General features: G+C 42.3%; 1 protein-coding gene across 2 annotated transcripts in view; it reads right to left on the bottom strand.

Annotated features, from left to right (window-relative positions):
• Positions 1-4,337: 4,337 nt before the first annotated feature.
• cgrrf1 (cell growth regulator with ring finger domain 1) overlaps positions 4,338-23,227 on the bottom strand; it is a 32,755-nt gene continuing 13,865 nt past the window's right edge. Inside the window, exons 1-6 of one of the 2 annotated variants that reach the window (XM_068039165.1) lie at positions 20,793-20,953; positions 20,561-20,700; positions 9,534-9,711; positions 8,601-8,748; positions 8,002-8,109; positions 4,338-6,065 (exon numbers count right to left, since the gene is read on the bottom strand). In XM_068039165.1, coding sequence (XP_067895266.1) covers positions 5,658-6,065; positions 8,002-8,109; positions 8,601-8,748; positions 9,534-9,711; positions 20,561-20,700; positions 20,793-20,896 — 1,086 coding nt within the window. In that variant the 5' untranslated portion in view covers positions 20,897-20,953 and the 3' untranslated portion in view covers positions 4,338-5,657. Of the gene's footprint in view, positions 6,066-8,001; positions 8,110-8,600; positions 8,749-9,533; positions 9,712-20,560; positions 20,701-20,792; positions 20,954-23,227 lie in introns of those variants that run through there. The other variant, XM_068039166.1, reaches the window with a different exon arrangement.

The following is a 23,227-nucleotide window of genomic DNA, read 5'->3' as shown; positions in this document are numbered from 1 at the left end:
AATCTGGGGCAAAAAGTTTAAGATTGTGGGCAAGGTTTTTGATGACAGCAAATGTTTGACTTCCTGTTAGAACTGTGATGCACCAATCCAGAAGTCATACTGGCATTTTATCAAGCGAAAGAAGCTGCTAGTGATACAATGCTCTACTTTATTGCACACCAGTTACATAGATAATTAAGGGCAACATCGAGCACTGTTCGATCAGTGGCTAAAAAAATCTTCTAAGGCTAGATTGAAATAAAAAAAGAACAAAGCCTGTAACCGCAGAACATCAGGAAACCGCACATAACCCCTTATTTGCTCTGGGCCATTGGTTTACTCAAGATGAGGTACTGTCAATGTTCCAACCACATTTCTATATGGTGCTGATATTTAAATACCATACTCTGTATCAGAGGTCTGCAACCTGCAGATGCGGCTCATTAAGGACTCCCTTAATGCCACTCCCAACCTTGATCGCTCAAACCCATTTTGATGGCAATTAAATGGCTTGTTTAATTTTTAAAAACTTTTATTGATTGATACTTTCTTATAGTACAACGTTAACTTTTTTTTTTAAACATTTAAAATGTTGTTGAAATGCATCTCTCTTGTTCTTCATTATTAGTGGCATTTGAGTAACAGCATTGCAGCTCTTAAGATATTAAGTTTTTAGCTAATTTTTTAAAAATGCTATTAAGGTTTCTGACCCCTGCTCTGCATTCATGCAGTAACAGATAAAAAATGAAGCGGGTATTCTACATTGCATTGGGTCTTTAGTGAGTGTGTTCTTGTACATCTATCAGATATAGAGGAGGCCTCAGAAATAACAAATGAAGAATAATTTATTTTTCTAGCAGTTTTCCAATACTTCAAATGTACTTTGCAATTTATGGTTTCCCATGAAAGAACCCAAAGTAAGTAAAGCAATAATTGAAACCATAGACTGTAACCTGCTTGTTGCCCTGTGACAAGTACTTTTATATTAGATCTACTTTAATTCCAACAATTTTGTCTATGTACCAAAACAAAGTCTAGTGATTTTTGTGTCATCCACAATCCATAGTGTACTGCCATAAAAAGGAACAGTGAAGTACTAGGTACAATTGGAGACTCTGCTCATCGACTTAAGTAATTAGATCTGTTTTACAATGGACAAACCCATTTTCTGATGGTATCAAAATGAAATCCTTTGCTTTCAAAATACTATCTGTAGCTTTTATAAACCAGATAACAAATTCTTTCTGCCATAACTGAACAAACAAGGACCAAATTCTACTGAGAACACTAACGTGTTGAAGCATCTCATCAATGCTGTCTCTTCTTGCCTGTAAAGGCTGAAGTTTCAGATTCTGAATAGCATAAAATTACCATCGCTAGCTAACAGAAAAAAAAAGAGAATCCTTGCCCAGGCAATATATAGTATGGCCAATCACAGTTACTTGGCACTAAAGGGAGGAAAGCAAAAGCTTTCATCATCATTCGACAGTCTCCTAAGCTTGGTGAAGAAACCAAGGAAAACAAATAAAATACAGAAAGCAGAGAGGAGCTCTGCAACATTACTCCAGATGTAATTACAAAGATTTAAGGAGACTGAAAAGTACTGATGAAAATTAGGACTACGACATTGATGATTGACAATGTTTTCTTGCAACTCTTACTTAAGTTTGTAATTGCAAAATGGGGCATTAACACCATAGCAACAGTATGTAGTTCCTTGGTGTATCTTGGAACAAAGGAATATATAATTGGAGCAACAGAATTTGTTCTTAATTATGAAAATTGTGCAAATCTTCCAGCCTCTCTCATTTCTGACATGGCAGCTAATTTTGTCTTCTATGTATCAGGGAAAAGGCAGAAGTACTTGCTGAACCAAGATGAGAAGAAAAAAGGATGTTTTGGTGCAACTATTGAGCCTGAAGACGTTGAAGCCTGAAGCAGCATTTCCTTTACCAATATAAAAGGGGCAGAGAAGGGTGCCATGCCGGTTTCAAGCCTGCAGGCCTGGAAAGTGAGTCTTCAATTTGCCAATGGAAGTCAGGTGTGAAGGGTGTCTCAGGCAAAGCTGCAAATGGAAGAGGGCTTTAAATGACAAAGATTTGCCAGGTGTTGCAGACTTTACAGCCAGAAATTCACATGGTAATGCTGGAGCTACTTCTAATTTTATTTTGGTTTTTGTTTCTGTTGGCACATAAGCTTTCATGAACCTGTCAGTTGTTACTGTTTTTGCCCCGAATTCCCTTTATTAGCACCAGAGCGAGTGCCAATATGGATCCTTCAAACTGATTTGTTGACGCAAAGAGCAGAAGTTGCAGAGGAATTTCTGCTCAGACTGACAGAGAAGGCTAAGTTCTCCCATTGGTATTTACACACCAACATCTGCAAAGAGTGATTACATTTTCACATTAGCAGACATTGTGCTGATGGAAGCTCCTTTTCCAAAAGACTATACCCCATATGTAAAAGATGGGTATACTTTTATTAAAAAAAATTCAGTCTTAGATTTTCCAATATCAATTCCCTACACGAGGGGCACTATGCACAGAGATTTCTAAACAAGTATAATGCAAATAAAGTCTAACAAAGGACATAAGTTTTGTTATTAACTTTACTAAAACCAGACTGCCATTTTCACAACGCTTAGGCATCATTTTAATATAATTCCAATATTTCTTTAAGCACATAAGTGGTGGAAATAAAGAATAGGCCCAGAAACCTCTGAAAGAAAGAAAGATTGAGATTATCAGGAGTTTTTTGTCAGACTGCTGACAGGCAAACCCCTCACCTGCCAAGACTTAGGCACACATTATTTTGCCTCATGAACAAAAACTTAAAATTGCAAGCCCTGACTGGAAGGACATTTGCATAGTACCAGACAATACTGAAACAATGGGGACCCAGCAGTTGCTTCCCCAATACACAGAAGTGGTCAGACCATTTTAGCCACATGACTAACTGGCTGTTGCAGAGAATTTGAACTTCCAACAAAGGATTTGAAGAGAACGTTGTGTGCTTATGCACTGAGAACATCTCCTCTCCTGTCTGCCTGCTTCCATCTCCTCCCACGGAAATGAATTTTGTGAAAACATGTGAAACTCAAAGAGAGAAAGGTTTCCTACGTGATCAATGTTTTAACAAGACTACTGGGCCCCAACGAAACACAAAACCATATCTTCAATCAAGGACTAGAGCAAGCTCGAGAAACAGTAACATTTCTTTGCCTTATAATTGGAAAGTTGCGAACAAGGATTCAGAAAGGGAGAGCTCAAAACACAGTGTGTTTAAAATTAAACCCGGTTACAATAAGGCCAGGTGAAGATTGTAACAGACCCCTAGACACCTTTCGCACCTGGTCGTAACACTGTCAACATTTGGATTCGTAGTTCATTAAATGACTAGTTAATTGTTCTCAGCATTCTCCACTAATATTTTTGTCCCTATGTAAACAACAGAAACTTCATACTTACCATGATCATTTAAACAGCCTGAAATAGGAAACCTGCTTGTTTTGACATCTTGTGGAATATTCTGGTCATTACAGAACATTGTGAATTTCAGGACATGCACAAGAGTGTTCCTGATCCTGAATACAGACTGAAAGCAAAACTCAGTATTTGTAGATTATAGGTGTAATTGATTGCATTGAGTAGTTTGAAGTGTTAGTGATAATCTGATCAGTTTTCATTCAAGGCTCCTACCTGCAATTCCAACAAATGTGTAGCTTTTTGGTGTATGCATAGCACAGTGGCGCAGTGGTTAGCACCGCAGCCTCACAGCTCCAGGGACCCGGGTTCAATTCTGGGTACTGTCTGTGCGGAGCTTGCAAGTTCTCCCTGTGTCTGCGTGGGTTTCCTCCGGGTGCTCCGGTTTCCTCCCACCGCCAAAGACTTGCAGGTGATAGGTAAATTGGCTGTTATAAATTGCCCCTAGTGTAGGTAGGTGGTAGGGCATATGGGATTACTGTAGGGTTAGTATAAATGGGTGGTTGTTGGTCGGCACAGACTCAGTGGGCTGAAGGGCCTGTTTCAGTGCTGTATCTCTAAAATAAATTAAAAACTAAAAAACGTTAATATTCCAGCGAAGCATAAAGCTAACTGACTACTTCTAATTTTTAGTCTTGGAAGCTGAAACCCTCGAGGATAAGTGTGCAGATACAGTACTCAGTCATTAGAAAACATAAAAGAAACAATTTTAAAATGGATGAACGGAGCTGTGCAATTTAAAGTTACTGAATAGTTTGAAGTAGAAATGTAATGGTATATGGCTCATAAAAAAAATTGAGTGTTTTCCATGCGACTACCTGGAAAATCTGTTACTACATTGTAGGCACTGTACAAGTAATCCATAGTTTAATGCTTTTTTTGAAACAAATATATACACCATAAATTTTATTATTCTGTCAAATTGTCAACTTATAATACAATTCCAAATAATCTACATTCTTAGCCATCAATATTGACTAAAAGATAATAATCCACATACTATAATTATCATTGTTTACAAAATACAAATTCATTTTAAAAAGCTTATATATACTCACTGTACAGTGTATTATTTAGTTTCTGGGTGCAGTGCCTACTTCAAAAGATAGCTTTAGAGCGTAAAAGACTCTAGAAATACAGAAACGTAGGTGGTGTTTAAACTCCCCCACCCCCCAAAAACGGGCAGGTTTGGGATGTTAAAAAAAATCTAAATCCTGTTTTAACAGAGGTGGGGGTGGGGGTTGGCTATTTAAATATTATAATAAATCTGCATACCTCATGTTTAAACACCATTTTAGATTTAACCTTGGCTAGCTGAGTTTTCTAGGCCTTGGGAAACTCAGCAACTAAAAGGGAGGTGAGGACTGCTGGATCCTGGGAAATAAGTGTCTTTTCAGTTTGCCTGCCATCCACTTCCTGCAATCAGACACCTCCCGATTATTCCGATCACCCCACAACCAACCCTTCCGATCTCCAATCTTCCCCCAACCCTTGCAATCACTAATATAACACCTCTGATCTCCTCCACGGGATCTCCCTCAACCCTGGCCTCCGATTTCCACACTCTCCTCACCCTGACCTTTCCAATCCCTCTCTCCTCTCCACTTTTCTGCTGCAACCTGTGCTAAAGGTCTACCCACCTGACAGCCTCTCTATGTGGCTGGCTGCAGCTGGGAAACAGAGATTAAAAAATGCTAATCAGGTCCTATCATTAAATTGGAGTTAATATCCAGTCCATGATGAGTTTTGTTGTAATGAAATCCTTCTAGATAGATAGAAAAATCAATAAATTGATCTCCAAACAATAAAAAGTTAAAGATTTGAATATACTAAATATCAACACTACTAAAGCAAGAACCTGAGACAATTTCTGGTGCAAGATACTAGCAGGAATAAGCCAATGTTTTAAAAAAGTCAAATTCTAATTTATTTAGATTAAGCAGTATAGATGCTTTTGTGCTACTGGAGTAGTTTAAACTATTGACCCACTGGTTAATATAATTCATTTGCTTTTCCCCCCACACAAGAAAACATGCTGTCCTTATTTTAAACTAGTCAGCATGCCAATGCCTTTAGTAACTTGCATAACTGCATTACAGCACGTCTTATTTAACTCCTTCATCAAGGCTTTGTAACTCTAGATTGCACATAGACCTTCAATATTGTAAAAGTTACATTTGTCTAGTTTTTTTTCCATTAAAGATCAAGCCTTTCATTTACATCATTGTGAATGTTGTCCTCATCTGGGTCTTCCCAGATACCTTCAAGTATTTGATTATCAGCTTTGTCTTTAACTGCATCAACTTCTTCCTCTGTTCGTACTCCAGAACTTACGAGGGCAAATGATTCTCTAACAAACTCTCTGCACATGGGACACTGCTTGAAGTAATTTACACAACAGTCGCACAAACAAGCATGTCTGCAGGGCAGCAGAACCCAGTTCACAGGAGCATTCTGGCACACAACACAATCCTTGCTGCTTTCTTTTTGCGAGCCAAGCTCCTCTTCTGTGGTACCAAATTTTTCCAGGAGTTTTTTGTCCAGGCCAGTTTCTGAAGGCAGTTCTGCAGGTAAACTGCTTTCATCAACAGATAGAAAAAGTCTCTGGGTAAACAAAAGTTTAAACTTCATTAAAAAGGAGGGTACAGATTGTTATGTAATTTTTAAAAAAATGAAAATTAACCACTGCATTTGTTAAACAGGCAGAGCCAAATCACTGAAGTTGCAGAAATATTCAGGATGTCCCAAAGAACTTCACATACAGTCACTATTGTTTTGTAGGTAAATGCAGGACACCTAAAGAACTCACTGGCTTTCTTCAATAGTACCATAGGATCTTTTATGCCCACCTGAACAGACAGATATTACCTTATCTGAAAAATGCCATCTTGGCATTGCACCATTCCTTCAGTATTACACTGAAGTTTTAGTCTAGATTGTTATTATATCTGCAGTGTCGCAAATGATTCACGACAATACAATAAACTTTTTTTCTGTTTAGTATTTGTAATGCAACTTAGTGAATTTTTTCACCTTCTGATAGAAACAGTAACCTGCAAGTTATATTAGGAAGCATTTCAGCAGCAGGAACACATAGGAAGAAAAAAAGGTGAAGGAAGAAAGAGATCAAAAACTGGGAGAATATCACTGGGAAATATTCTGAGATACAGGAAGGAAGACAAACAGTAAGTTAGCAGTTAAACTATATTGTAAACAGGGACGATGTTTTATAGCCTTCATTTAAAGTAAAGTATTTCAGATGCCTTTCTGGGTTGAAAAAGAAAGATGGACACAAAGTAGGAAAAATTAACTTAGTGTGGGGGAGTTAAGGAAAAATTGGAGAAAGGTTTTAGGAGGCTTTTGAAAAACAGGGTGCGACATGACAAGAAAAAAAAGTGAGCACTCCAGCGGGAAAGGGCTTCATCTTTCAAATGCAACTATGCCTATGTTGAGATAGAATGGTGAAGAAATCATGCATAATGCCACGAGTTTGCCTACATATCTTCACAACAATGAGCTCCTAATCTTTGCTTAATCACCATGGAGGCCAAATATCTCCTCACTGAAAGAGAAGATATCACCAAGCTTTTCTCATTTAGGTCTTAGAATTTAGGTACGAGCAACACTGGCAGATTCTAGAGAGTGGATCACCCACCCACCTTCTATTGTTGCCTGGCCTGGGAAGGCAATGAAGGACAGAAAAAGAAAATTGGGAAGCATAGCATTCATAATCTCAGATTTTTATTTTAATAAAAGCATTAAGTTTCATTTTCACAGTCATTTAAACAATATAAGCAATGGGAGCAAGTCCATTCAGAGACTCCCACTAATCTATCAAAGTAACTTAGCAGTATCTAAGTTTACCTTAAAACACTGATAAATTGTTTAATCTTTCTTTGAAATATCTTTCAAACAATGTCTATGGAGTTTTGCCAAATAGTTCACTAGCTAAAGGCTTGCAGGCAACCAAAATTCTAGGTTCCAATCCTAGTTTGTGCTGATTTATCTCAGCTGGAGCAGCAGCACGAGTATAATTGGCCTTCTAGAACCATAGCTGTTTACAACATAGGCCACTTTATCTATCTTGTCTGTGCTGGCTCTTAAGTAAAGCAATCCAAAACTAATTACACAGTCCTGCACACTCCTCATGGTCCCATATTGCTATGCTTCAAAATGTTCATCTAATATTCCCTGACCTAGAAGAGTGTGGCGTGGAAGCCAGGAATTGTATTCCTAATTGCGAACTTAGCTGATTCCTAATGATGCCCATCTATCTATTGCTCATGCTTGGTAACCAGCTATAATGTTGCCAACCACTCCCACCCCCTGCCAAACCCCATAATCAAATAGCTTGCCACAGCAGAGGGTGAAAGATTTTAAAAAGCTAGCTATATTGCATTACGCATTCAAGTCATGATTTTTTAGCACCTGTTTTACCCTTGAGTGTTCAATGTAATTAACCATAACAGGTGAAAGATTAGCATACATAGCTGATGCTATTCTCCTGTAGTCACTACAACTGGCAGAATGCAAAACCTACCTTAAGGTCATATATGTGACCTTGGGCAGTCAGCAGATACTGGTACAAGATTCGACAGGTGAGTCTGTATTTTTCATCAGGAACATGAATTACTGTTATCATAGAAACCTGGAGATACAGGAGTCAGATAGGTGAAATTCAATGATTATGTTTATACATAGCAAAAAAAATAATTAAATATGTTGAATTTGTACTGGTAGTCAGGTGGATGCTCTTCTTAACCAATTTTATCACACTGAAATATCTGGATTATATCACAATATAGGCTTAAAATATTTGTAATAATTTTTTATTCTGCTTTGAGCCTCTGATTAAACCGGACATGACACTTCCACGTTCTCTCAGCCAAGGCTGCAGAAGGGGACCATTGACTTTCAGTCTTAGACTGGCTAGACTGGGGAAAAAGATGAGGGAGCTGAAAACAGTGTTATATGGCAAATTTAATTTTAAGAATTACTACTTAAACAAAGCATCATAGGCTTCTACACCAGTGGAATCATATCTTAGGGTATGTTGCTGTCTGCAGGGGAAGGCAGACAGGCAAAAAAATAATACTTTCAACTAACATTTAACCCAACGCCATTTTAAAAAAAACTTACAATTTCATAAATGTCCTGGTCCTCCTCTTCTGCTAATGTCAACAATGCTACTAGTGGATATCGTGTTCGAGGAAGATTCCCAAAATCTTTAATAGCTAAATAGTCAGGCAACTGAGAGAACTTTTCTTCTTCATTTTGTTTCTCAATACTAGTGCAATACGTTAAAGAAAATAACTCCTAAAATGTACAGCCGGTTCTCAAATTTTAATGTTACAAGACAAAAGTCTTAGTGTTATTTGCTTCACCATAATGTTTTCTAAAGCATTAGCTTGTCACCATATCTTCACAAGCTTGCAGACTGGGATAGTTTGGGTCACGAAGTACTGTACACCTTATGAACAAACATTCATTCCTTAATTACTTCATAGTCACACAAAATTCTGCCACTGTTTGCATTCCATCTAGTGGTCCATCCAAAAAGTGAAACTCACTCAACAACGTCAGCTTAAGACAAGTAAGCCATGATTATCACATTGAAAAGCAAATGTGCATGGGTCATTTGGAATTTACAAGCAAGTGGAATGAATAGGTTCCATGTACATTATTTAGGATTCTAATAGTCCAGTTTCCCCAGTTCTGTGCAAACAGTATTTTCTAATAATTTATGAAAGCACCACAGCAGAGCAACTGTCAGCAAAGGTTGTTGAGAGGTTGGTGGCATATTACAAGTTCTGTATTTTTATATGCCAGAAAATATACTTTTTAATCACAACAATAATTTTCAACCAAATTGACTATTCCAACTTAGTAAATACCTTTTAATTTCTTTTGCCAATTTCCTAAACTGAAATGACACGAAGATTTTTCTAACTGATCTATTTTTGTTCTAAGTTTAGATGAATAAATTAATGTTTCTGCATGCCATCTGAAATTATCTAATGACATTCATAACTTTAACAGTGACTTACTCATCAGAAATGAAAAAAAGGATACAGAAATTTTTCTCGATGGAGATATTCTCTATCTATTACTTCTTCTAGTTTCTGTGGCACCTTTATTCTGAAGCAGTAAACATGTTTTTGTAATCCTTCATGAAGTTTATGAACATTGCATCCCCAGTAGATAGTCAAAATACATTTCTCTGTGCAATGAGACTTGAGGCTTATTCCACCTGCAAGGCAATGCAGAATTGTTTTTCAGAGATAACAAATTAAGTCAAAAGTATTCCCATTACACAGACAAGCTCATTGAAAAGTAAATTAAAAGTATAGTTACTGACAAATGAATTTTTCAAAGACTTATAAAGTTAGTATCTTCCAGAAAACCCGATTTGATTTTGAGACATATGGCAGACCTTGTTTATGTCTCCAATATCATTCAAGGTGAAAAAGTTCCCGTTATACATGGACATATTCTAGCACTATTATCTCCTGTGTATTGCAGTCAGTAGACTTGTTCACATCAAATCTTGTATCTTCAGTGTTTTAATATGAGGCAAAGTACAAAAATTGTCCATAAGCAACTGCATTTTCAATTTGCTTTTAATTTTAAAGGTATCAAAAATGCAACACTATACCTTTAGATACCACAAATGTACACGTTAAAATACACAATAGTGATGCTTTAACAGTTTTAAATAAGCACAGTAGAAATAAGGAGCTGGCAAGCTGACAGTTTCTCAGTAAGACTAAGGAAAGTGAGGCAAGTTCTCCAGTTAAAGAATAGGAAGGGGAATTTTAAAAAGCCAAAAATTAATGCATGTGGGACACAAGTAGAAAACAAGAATGGCAGCTATATTGTATATCGAAGTATCAATGGGGTGAAAAAAAAGAGAAAATATCTTAAGCAATGGCAAAAAGATAAACAGAGTTGCTCATCAGTGAAACTGACCAGATGGGAAAGTACAAAAGAATACCAGCAGAGTTGGCAGGTGAAACAAAAAGGAACTGTTCCAATTTCAAGTGATAGAAAAGTGCAAGAAAACCCTGAGTTGGGGAAAAATAAGATGCTTAGGGTGGCTATGGAGACAGACAAGGAACGAAGAGAAACTTGTCATAAATAAAAAGTTCAAATGAAAAGAAAGCTATGATTTTAATTAAATTCTATTTCTGTTCTAATTATTAATTACATTGTATATTTAAAATATAGGTGAGATTTAGCCATTTAATAAATTTACCAAGTTTTATATGGGTGAATCAGTAGTACCAGAGTGCAGTTTAGTTCAACAAAATGTAAAAAAAAGAGAATTTTTCACTGTAATCATTCTTTAAAAAGCACATACATAATCCTGCAAAATGTCAATAAAAGGATTAAAATTTGTATATTTTAGGTTAAATGGTGAGCGCTATAACTCAGTCTAAACATTTACTGTTAAAGTCTCGTAAGTACAGAATACAGATTGAAACAGGGACCACATCCTTGTTACCTATAAAAACAGGAGGTTTAATGCTGGCATGTAATATTTACTATTCCAATGAGTAATAATTTAAAAAAAGAGTTCTTTGACAAGCTGTTAAACTTACTATTTTTAGATGTGCAGAAACTGTGTGGTTGGAAAGTAATCCCAATTTTCACGTCTGACTAAGTAACAAATAAGCAAATGTACAACCAAGTTACCCCACACCTTCAGAAATAGGTTGTGAAGACACAGGAACGCTTGATAGCATTTAACACTTTCCATTACCCTCCATTCTCAGCTTTTTCTCTGATCCCCAAAGAAGATATGTGATAAAGACAGATCTGCAGCCAGACCAGCTTACAGGCAAGGATCACAATGTGTCAGTGACAAATCATCCTGATTATTTTTCCCACCTTCTCAGAAGCAATACAACTAAGATCTGGAATTCAGCAAAATATTGATTCTGCATCTCTCCAATCTGCAGCATCACCTGTTGGTACTCTAATACATACATTTTCTCCTGCCCCTTCCACCTTACTTTTCATTCCTCCTCTTCTGAAGATGATTGAGTCATGCTGAGAAATAATTCTAGTAACAGCAGCCCATCCATTGCACTCTAATATCTAGTAGCAATGTTTCACATGTAAATCATAGGTGTTGGCAATTAAATCCATGGGGTATCAATAATCCTGACTCTGTCCTCACCCGATATCCCTCTATTCCTCTCTCCACTCCTCATGCTAGTTTATAACTAAGTGAAAACAGATTTATCTCTTTCATTAATGTTAAAGACGAACTTGAACAAATGTTATTGCCCTCTCATCACCTCTTTAATCCTGTGGGAATTGTTAACCCTTTCAATTCCTTTCCCAGTAATGGACTTAAAGTGCCAAAGTATAATATTGGTAGAAAAAAAAAATTCTGTCCTAAATAACTTTAGTGTGCTTAGATTTGTATTTACTACACATACTGTGTTCAAGATTGCATCAAGGTTTATGCTTACTACATTAAAAAGATTGAACTTGGTCTATAATGGTCAACTGTTAAGACAAAGGTCATAAATGACGTAGTTATTTCTTAGATTCATCAAAACCTTTACAGCATTCCAATACAATTACAATATGATGCATCTAGTTATATCTCAAAAATTCTTTGTAACTGCTGCCACTTAATCTGCCAGTGTAATATTTGTTCAGTAGGCAAACTAAATCATACTGCTGTAAAGTACAATTTCATTCCCAGTTAGATTTACGGTAATTCTTCTTCTACATGGTTCCAAAAATGCACTTTAATCCAGAATCAGAAGAGGATCTTCAACTGCAGATGCATGGCACTTCTATTTCTCACATATCCTTATAGCCTCAGTCAAAATTACAGTTAGTGCTGAATGGCATTTATTTTAATGCTGTGGCCTCAAGAAAACTGAGAATTTTGAAGACTATCCACATTCATTTCACAAAGAAACACAGCCAGAAAGGAGATTAGGTTCAAAATAGGAGATAAATGATAAGCTATTGACAACTCAGATCAAAAAGGATCCTTGCTTTGGACATCAATTCCATGCATAGGTCATGTGCTTTGGTTGGGGAGAGAATACAAATTTACTTACCTCAGTTTTCCTCATATTTTTCAAGCCAAAAGGTTATTCATATGGGAACTCTCTTGATGTTCTCCTCTTCTACTTAACATTCTTCAGGCAATAACTTTAGCTATACTTGACGTAATTCAAAGCTATCATTTCTGAGGCCTTGAATTTTCATGCCCATGCTATTAAGAGAATTTTATTAAATATAAAACTTAAACTATTCTGAAAAAATGTTGAACAAATTAGGCATTGTAATTTAAATAGAAAGTGTGGTTTTGTCAACCTTTGTTTCTTTGGCAACTTCCTCCAAATCAGCCTAAGGCAACAGGATAGGCAGCCTCACACCCATCCTCATAGGATAGCCTGTGAATATTCAACATTTTTATTTGTATTGTTATCTTTTTGTAATTGAGACACAAAATGAGACAGAAAGGAGAAGTAAATAAAAATAAAAAACAGCAAACATAAGAGGTCATTGTAGCCCAGTTGTGTTTGGGAATTGTTGTATTGATTCATGAGCAGTTAGTGAATAGTAGGGCAGATGTGTGAAATGTACAAAACATTCTTCACCCACGAAGTAAAGAAGCAGTGGCTCTGGGCACCTATCAAGATCAGGAACAATGGAATTGTTTTCATACGAACCCCAGAATTATTAGACGAGGAGCCCAAGGTCCATCAATTGCACCTTTTAAATCTTTTATTAACTGATGACAGGTTTTAAATCACTTAAAAGAAGGTAATGAGTGCCCCCTTCTTAAATGGGCACACATTAATAAACTTAAACTTTTAAAGGAAACTTAAATCCTGGTAATCACATGATACAATGATAATGGACTTGCTAGCAATCAATCTCTATCGATTCGTTGATGACAGATCCAGACATCAGGTGACGCCAACGCCAGTGGCTGAGGGCTTTAGGAATCACATGTTCAAAGTCATTTTTTTTTCTCACATGCTACACTTACCATGTCATGACTCAAATTACTCATACTGCATTGCAAAATTATTTTCTGAAACAAATGCACCGCAGCCTCACAGCTCCAGGGACCCGGGTTCGATTCTGGGTACTGCCTGTGCGGAGTTTGCAAGTTCTCCCTGTGTCTGCGTGGGTTTCCTCCGGGTGCTCCGGTTTCCTCCCACATGCCAAAGACTTGTAGGTTAATTGGCCATTATAAATTGCCCCTAGTATAGGTAGGTGGTAGGGAAATATATAGGGACAGGTGGGGATGTGATATGAATATGGGATTAGTGTAGGATTAGTATAAATGGGTGGTTGATGGTCGGCACAGACTCGGTGGGCCGAAGGGCCTGTTTCAGTGCTGTATCTCTAAACTAAACTAAACTAAACTAAATCTACCTTATTTGCAGGAGTGTCAAAACAGTTTTACTAAATTGCTCCCTTCCAACATTAACAGGTGTTTGGATGGCAAGGCTGGCACAAAAATACTGCCGAGACAGATAAAAACTTTAAAAAAAATCTTGAGGAACAATTCTCTACCTACTGCAACGTGACTCCACGGCTTCATTGTTCCACTTCTGGGCCTCCAAGATGGAGTGTCACAGCAGGACCATAAATTAAGTCACCAACAGGGTCCTTACACAAGAATTACCAGCCCTAAATGGCAGCTGGCAAGATTAATTTGCATTGACATTAATCTAGCAATTTCATGACATGCAATGAACTTCACTGGGGAGCTTCATGTCGTGATGGCAATTTTTTCTATTTTGTCGAAAAATAATGGCGGAGATTGTACAGCAATTTGTGGAAAATCAGTACTCATGGCATACCTCCTCTTCACAAATTGCTGGATTTTTTACAAACTATAATGCATCATTATTTTCCAGCAATTTTTGGCCCACTTTAAGTGATGAGTTCAAGGTGAGATGATGCCAGCATTCTATCTCAGATCTGCCAACCACACATTGCCCTCTTGAGATACTGGCTCCAGACTTTACAAAGTAATTACAGTCTGAATTTCAACAGCGGTCATAATTCTGAGCGTCAGGGATCAGAGCTAATCCCTCAAGGTTTTGGCTGACCAAACAGAAATACCTTCAAATTAAATATAGATTGCCATAACTGCATGCTGCTGCTTTGCTGCACAGCAGAAATACTTATCAGAAACCAAGGGAAACAGCATGCAACAAAGTAGATGTGTTGGTAAGCTTTCCAATAATGAACAATATTTGGAAATATTATATAGTATATTTTTGATAGAACTGTTGGCTTGGAGGGATTCACAGTCACAGACGGTTTTCAAACTTGTGTTAGCTGGGGAAAGAGTGTGTTACTGGCTTGTCTCTTTATTCAAGGAAAAAAAACAGCTTCTCCAGAGATGGACAGACAGTCACATGACTGCTTCAGGTTTTCTGAAACTTTCTAATGAAATTCAAGGTTAGGAATTGGCTCCACAGGTCCCAGGATGCCAATTTACATTTGGAGGGGGTTTGCTCTTTCCGGGTCAAGGTGTTAGGATTGCCTTGAATGCCATGTTCAATCACTTAGAGGAAGCCATTGTCCTGGGTCCATACTGCTCAATCTGTGTCTCTGGTTGGATCTTTTGGAATATAAAAGGGTGTGTCAGATGCAAATTGCAGTGGCCAGCTTAGATGCCAGTTTTTTTAAGGCTGCGTTTGCTGACAATGCTACCACTAGGTGGCGCTGCAGTGGCACATGCGCAAATGCAGCATGTGCCACTAAAACGTCACAGTCTGCGAGTTCAGGCAGCTGCCAGGACTAAAGATGGCGCTGCACAAATAATCACACGAAGACAACCTAACCTAAACACATGGCAGCACACAATGCCGGGAGGGAGAGAACGAGCGGGCCGGGGACGGGGGGGGGGGGGTGGAACGGAGCAGCCGGAAAGAGCAGAGAGGAGGAGAGCGGGGCGGCCGGAGAGGGCGGCGAGGGGGGGAGCGGGGCGGCCGGAGAGGGCGGCGAGGGGGGCAGCGGGGCGGCCGGAGAGGGCGGCGAGGGGGGCAGCGGGGCGGCCGGAGAGGGCGGCGAGGGGGGCAGCGGGGCGGCCGGAGAGGGCGGCGAGGGGGGCAGCGGGGCGGCCGGAGAGAACGGCGAGGGGGGCAGCGGGGCGGCCGGAGAGAACGGCGAGGGGGGCAGCGGGGCAGCCGGAGAGAACGGCGAGGAGGGCAGCGGGGCAGCCGGAGAGAACGGCGAGGGGGGCAGCGGGGCAGCCGGAGAGAACGGCGAGGGGGCAGCGGGGCAGCCGGAGAGAACGGCGAGGGGGCAGCCGGAGAGAACGGCGAGGGGGCAGCCGGAGAGAACGGCGAGGGGGCAGCCGGAGAGAACGGCGAGGGGGCAGCCGGAGAGAACGGCGAGGGGGCAGCCGGAGAGAACGGCGAGGGGGCAGCGGGGCAGCCGGAGAGAACGGCGAGGGGGCAGCGGGGCAGCCGGAGAGAACGGCGAGGGGGCAGCGGGGCGGCCGGACAGAACGGCGAGGGGGCAGCGGGGCGGCCGGACAGAACGGCGAGGGGGCAGCGGGGCGGCCGGACAGAACGGCGAGGGGGCAGCGGGGCGGCCGGACAGAACGGCGAGGGGGCAGCGGGGCGGCCGGACAGAACGGCGAGGGGGCAGCGGGGCGGCCGGACAGAACGGCGAGGGGGCAGCGGGGCGGCCGGACAGAACGGCGAGGGGGGAGCGGGGCGGCCGGACAGAACGGCGAGGGGGGAGCGGGGCGGCCGGACAGAACGGCGAGGGGGGAGCGGGGCGGCCGGACAGAACGGCGAGGGGGGAGCGGGGCGGCCGGACAGAACGGCGAGGGGGGAGCGGGGCGGCCGGACAGAACGGCGAGGGGGGAGCGGGGCGGCCGGACAGAACGGCGAGGGGGGAGCGGGGCGGCCGGACAGAACGGCGAGGGGGGAGCGGGGCGGCCGGACAGAACGGCGAGGGGGGAGCGGGGCGGCCGGACAGAACGGCGAGGGGGGAGCGGGGCGGCCGGACAGAACGGCGAGGGGGGAGCGGGGCGGCCGGACAGAACGGCGAGGGGGGAGCGGGGCGGCCGGACAGAACGGCGAGGGGGGAGCGGGGCGGCCGGACAGAACGGCGAGGGGGGAGCGGGGCGGCCGGAGAGAACGGAGCGGCCGGAGAGAACAGCATGGGGGGAGCGAAGCTTGATGCTCGGGTGAATACACGTTCGCGTTGCATTGCTGTACGCGTAAAGCGCATGCGCGGAGGCCAACCTGGCGCACTGCCCGAAGATGCACCCGTCATGCTTTGACATCATTGGCGCATGCGCTAACCAGTCCTGGCAAGTCGGAACGCAGCGCACGCGCAGAGAGCAGGAACCCGTCTGCGTATGTGCGCACCTTGGCGTAGCCTGATGACGTCAGTGGCCGGCTGCATTGTCAGGAATCACTTTGTTTTTTTAAACACTTAACTGCAGGGGTTTTCCCATTAAAATTTAATGTAAGTTTCCAACCAATTAATTAAAAATCCTCATTTGGCATATCATGTTTTCTTGACACTTTCCACCACACGGAATGAAATGTGATGATAGGAACATTTCATTAAAGGGGTGGAAAAGAAAGAAACCACACATTTATTCTCACTCACACCTCAAATTCACTCATTAATTTTAGAATTTCTGCAGCTGGCTTTGCCTGCAACAGCTATGCTGATTTAATTTTTATTTTTTTGGAGTTTGTCTGGGATGGTTATGTGTTGGGTTAGACCCTGTACAATGCAATAGCAATTACATTGTTTTTCCCTGCAATGTGCGTAATTTTTTTTAAATGGTAGGGTTTTAAGAGCGGGCTCCATCAAAACAGCCTGGCATTTTGATTTTGGAATTTCTCCACAAAAGTTAGAGGATTATGATCTGTATAAATCACAGTCTCCCTATATCCATTTTGCACATAGATGTCAAAGTGCCGGTGAGCTAGCAACATTCCCAGCACCTCTTTCTCCACAATGGCATATCTCTTTTGGTGTCGGTTTAACTTTTTGGAGAAGTACCCTACTGGTTTCTCAATGCCTGCCTCATGTCTTGGAGCAGGACAGCATCTATTCCTAGGTCACTAGCATCAGTTGCCACTTTAAAGGGTTTATTAAAGTTGGGAACGGTCAGAACCGGTTCATTTGTTAATATGGCTTTTAACCTCTTGAAAGCTGTTTGGCACCTCTCTGACCACACTACTGTGGCTCTTTTCTGCAGTAAGTCGGTCAGTGGGGCAGCTATAGGGCTGAAGTTTGGAACAAACTTGCGGTAAAGCCCGCACATCCCCACAAAACGCATGATTTCCTTTTTTGTTGTGGGGACAGGAAAATCATCAGAGCTTGTACTTTTGCTGCCCTGGGCAGCACTTGGTAAACAAGCAGATGTCCAGTCACCAAAATGAGGAAGCGAATGACAGTCTCTGATCCACAACTGTTTTATTGGCAATTCATTGTTCAGTCCAAACATCAGTTCCCACTCTTTCCTTCTGAATTAACTCTCTGTCCAGAGGCAATTTCCCAACTGGGCAAAAACCAAGCCCTAAAATACAAAACTATAATGAGCATCACCTGCTCTCTATTAACATTGAAATGAGTCCTGTTTCATTCAAGGGACTAGCATTTTCAATATTGTCAGTATTTGTCCTTGACTTGCAACATACCCGAGGTAGGTCACTTGAGCTTTAGTAAACTCGCTTTTTGCGAGGTTTACTACTAGGTTAGCTGAATGTAACTGTTGGAAGAGGGTGTCTAATTGGACTAAGAGGTCCCACCAGGTTTCTTTGTATACCAGCAAATCCATCTAGGTATACTACACAGTTTGGTAGGCCAGCCACTACCTGGTTCATCAGACTTTGGAAGGAGGCTGGGACATTCCTTAAAGCAAAGGGCGTCACATGGCACTGGAATAGGCCATTTGGGGTGACAAAAGCTGAGATCTCTTTGGCTCGGGGTGTTATGGGAACCTGCTAATATCCTTTTAGCAAGTCTATTTCTGTTATTATTGTGGCATTCCCTGCTCTATCAATGCAGCCTTCCAGGTGAGGAATGGGAGACGAATCAGCTCTGGTCACTGAATTGACCTTACTAATCAAAATAGCCCTGTAGAGCCATCTGGCTTGGGCATTAGCACAACTGGGTGAGGAAATCCAGCTGCTCTGACTGGGGCCAATCAGGTTTTTTTTTCTAGCATGTACTATATTTCATCCTTAACCTGGGCCAGATTCTTGGTACCCATGCGATAGGGGTTCTGTTTTATGGGAGGGGTCTCTCCTACCTCCACATCATGTAGGGTTATGGTTGTGCATCCTGTCGTCCTTGCAGACTTCCTTAAATGCGGCGAGCAGCCTTGCTAGGGCTTCTCTTAATTCTGCCTTTATATAGGAGAGCGTGGTGTCTAGGTTATTCAACACTTCGGTGTTGGCTGATCGGGCAGGAGGGGGTTAAATTTGGGAATCCCCCAAGCCCTCCTCTAGCTTGTCCTCATTGTCCTGTTCATCCCGACTGTCTACTGTCTTGACAGACCTGTGCTTGTCTGTCCCTTTCCCGACTGTAGTATTGTTTTAACATTTAATGTGGCGCAGCCTTAGTTTTTTTTCTTTAGTCTGGGGTGTCAATCAAATAATTTACCTGTCTAATCCTTTTTGCCAGTCAGTAAGGAGCACTAAACCAGGCTTTCAGGGGTTCATCCTGATTTAGGAGTAATTCTAATACATGGTCTCCAGGCTGAAATGTTCTGGCCTTGGCATATGTCTGCTTGTCTTTTCATAGCTGCCTATTAGGTCTTTAGGTGCTCCCAAGCCACTGCACAGGCTCTCATGTGCCACTCCCAGATCATGGAAATGTAGTCTAACATGGAAGTCTCATCCCTATGTCCCAAAAACTTCCCCTTATTAGTTTAAGAGGACCTCTCACCTCGTGTCCATAAACGAATTCAAGGGGACTAAAGCCAGAGGACTCATTGTTGAGTCTCAAGTGGCAAACAGGAGAAATCGCAGCCCTTTATCCCAGTCATGGGGGTACTCGTAGCAGTATGCCCTGATCATTGTCGTTAGGGTCTGGTATCATTCCAAAGCCCCTTGTGACCGTGCGTGGTAGGCTGAGGACTTTAGCTGGGTTCTGCCCAGATTACCCCTGACTTTTTGAAAGATTTCAGACATGAAATTCGTGCCCTGATGAGACTGGATCTCAGCAGGCAGCCCATATCTGGTAAAGAATTGAGTTATCCCCTCCACCACTACCTTTGCAGAGATAGTTTTTAGGGGAATGGCCTCTGGGAATCAGGTAGCCACATCCATAATGGTGAGAAGATACTGGTAGACCCCTTTTTACAGCAATCCACCAGCACTCTGTTGAATGGTTCCCCAGAAGCCAGTATGGAAATTAGGGGTGCAGGTTTTATTGCAGGTTGGAGCTTCCCCACAAACTGGAATGTGTGGCAATTTTTACACAACTCCACCATATCTTTGTGCAGTTTTAGCCAGTCAAAATGCTGTCTTATGTGGGCTTGTGTTTTTTTGTACACCGATATGTCCAGCCGTTTGAAAGTCCGTGGGCTATTTTTAGCATTTCCCTATGGTACCTTGGTGACACCACTAGTGGTTGAAACACTGTCCACTCTTCATCTGCACGTCTATGGGAAGGCCTCTACTTCCTCATCAGCACCTCATTCTTCAAATAGTAGCATTCTGGGACTCCCTCTCCCTCACATCATGTTTTCTTGACACTCCCTACTCTGACTCACTTTCTTCCTTTAAGACATGCTTAAAGCCTTCCTCTTTGACCAAGCTTTTGGCCATCTGACCTAATATCTCCTTATGTGGCTCGGTGTCCTATTTTGTTTCATAATGCTCCTGTGAAGCGCCTTGGGCCGTTTTATTACGTTCAAGGCGCTATATAAATACCAGTTGCTGTTAAGAATTAAGTGTTGTGAGTACTGCTCCCTGACAGGTTAAAATCGCTCCCAGAAAACGGGCGTTAATAGGACGAATTAGTTTAGTTAAGTATTTTGAAGACAGAGCCACATCTTCCTTGCAGCGCTAGTCGGAGAGAAACCATTAAAAAACATTCTGACAATGTCCGGTTACCTGTAACTGATGCAGTAACGGAGTTTATAATGTCCAGCGTAAATGGGTTTTTCACCTGGACCATGCGTTTTCTCTGCACCCTGGCCCCGGACTCTGTCTCCTCCGAATTCCGGATTATTACAGGAATGTCCCAAACAAACCTGGTTTGGGAAATAAAGTGATGGCTTCGTTAATGTCAGGGCTCGAGCACCAGCAACGAATTTAATTCACAGCACCTTATTTCGACACTTACCATCCCAGTATCACAGCGGTCGTTACAAAAAAGCACAGGAAGATGAGGGTGATGTAGAAAAGCGGCGAATATTCGTACAACATCACCAGGAACACCGCAGCCATCGGCCTCCCAGCAAGCGCCGGATACTGGCGGCACGTACGGCAAGCGCAGCGCTACAAAAACATCCGCACGCGTTTAGTTCACCTTTGCCCAGCACCACAAATCCGTGAATATTTCCAGTCTCCGAAGCTATATTTGTCTCTGTGGCGTTGGTTAGGACTCTGTAGCTGGCTCAGTTGGCAGCATCCTTGCCTCCCAGTCAGGCTGTGGGATCAAGCCCCACTTCAGAACTTAAGCATCTTTGGAGAATAATAGAATGATTACAGCACAGGAGGCTAGTCTGTGCCAGCTGGTGTCAGCAATTTAGCTAGTTCCCCCTGTCCTGCCTCACCCATCCCTGCTATTTTTCTCTTAGATAATTATCTAATTCCTTTTTGAAGCCACAATTGAACCCGCCTCCATCACACTCTCAGGCAATGCATTCCAGATCCCAACCACTCGCTGTCTGAAAAACCTTTTCCTTAAGTTGCCTTTTGCCAATAACCTTAAATCTGTGTCCTCTGGTTCTTGGCCCTTCCACCCGGGGGAACAATTTCCCTCTATCTACTCTGTTTAGACCCTTCATGATTTTGAACGCTTCTCAACCCTTTCTTCTCCAAGGAGAACAATCCCAAATTCTCCAATCTGCCATGTAACTGAAGCCCCTTAAACTGGAACCATCCTCGTAAATCTTTTCTGCACCCTCTCTAAAGCCTTCACATACTTCCAAAAGTGTAGTGCCCAGAATTGGACACAATACACTGGTTGAGGCCGAACCAGTGTTTTAAAAAGGTTCAAATTTCCACCCTTCTCTCACCTTTACATGGTCCATCTCTGACACTTCCCTTCCCTTCCTCGACTTCTCTGTCTCCATCTCTGGGGATAGGTTGTCTACCAATATCCATTATAAGCCCACCGACTCCCACAGCTACCTCGACTACACTTCTTCACACCCTACCTCCTGTAAGGACTCCATTCCATTCTCCCAGTTTCTCCATCTCCGACGCATCTGCTCTGATGATGCTACCTTCCATGACGGTGCTTCTGATATGACCTCCTTTTTCCTCAACCGAGGATTTCTCCCCACTGTGGTTGACAGGGCCCTCAACCGTGTCCGACCCATTCCCCGCACCTCTACCCTCACCCCTTCCCCTCCCTCCCAGAACCGTGACAGAGTTCCCCTTGTCCTCACTTTTCATCCCACCAGCCTCCATATCCAAAGGATCATCCTCCGCCATTTTCGCCACCTCCAGCGTGATGCCACTACCAGTCGCATCTTCCCCTCCCTTCCCCTGTCAGCATTCCAAAGGGATCGTTCCCTCCGCGACACCCTGGTCCACTCCTCCATTACCCCCACCACCTCGTCCCCGTCCCAGGGCACCTTCCCCTGCAATCGCAGGAGGTGTAATACCTGCCCATTTACCTCCTCTCTCCTCACTATCCCAGGCCCCAAACACTCCTTTCAGGTGAAGCAGCGATTTACTTGTACTTCTTTCAATGTAGTATACTGTATTCGCTGCTCACAGTGTGGTCTCCTCTACATTGGGGAGACCAAGCGCAGACTGGGTGACCGCTTTGCAGAACATCTCCGCTCAGTCCGCAAGCAGGACCCTGAGCTTCCGGTTGCTTGCCATTTCAACACTCCCCCCTGCTCTCATGCTCACATCTCTGTCCTGGGATTGCTGCAGTGTTCCAGTGAACATCAACGCAAGCTCGAGGAACAGCATCTCATCTACCGATTAGGCACACTTCAGCCTGCCGGACTGAACATTGAGTTCAATAATTTCAGAGCATGACAGCCCCCCATTTTACTTTCATTTTTAGTTAGTTTTTCTTCCTTTTTTCACATTCTTTTTTACATTTTTTACAATCCTTTTTTTTTGCATTTATTTCATTTCATCTTAGTTTGTTCAGTTTGCTTACCCACTGTTTTTTTCAGGTTTTTTTCAGGTTTGCACTTGCTGCTGTTCAATAATCAGTGTATTTACACCTAATCTGTACTAATGCTTTGTCTTTCAACACACCATTAACATATTGTTTGCCTTTGCTCGGTGACCTTTTGGTCAGCTATGTGGCCTGGTCCAATCTGCACCTTCTCCTTTGTTATCTCTTGCCCCACCCCCACCTCACTTGCTTATAATGTGACTTTTCTAATATTTGTCAGTTCCGAAGAAGGGTCACTGACCCGAAACGTTAACTCTGCTTCTCTTTCCACAGATGCTGCCAGACCTGCTGAGTGATTCCAGCATTTCTTGTTTTTGTTTCATTATGACTTACTTGCTTTTGTACTCTATGCCTCTATTTTAAAGCCTAGGATCCGGTATGCCTTACTAACAGCTTTCTCAACCTGCCCT

The sequence above is a fragment of the Heterodontus francisci genome, chromosome 9 (assembly GCF_036365525.1).
Source record: "Heterodontus francisci isolate sHetFra1 chromosome 9, sHetFra1.hap1, whole genome shotgun sequence".
Lineage (NCBI taxonomy): Eukaryota > Metazoa > Chordata > Chondrichthyes > Heterodontiformes > Heterodontidae > Heterodontus > Heterodontus francisci.
The sequence above is the reverse complement of the archived record's forward strand: the minus strand, read 5'-3'. Positions and strand labels throughout refer to the sequence as shown.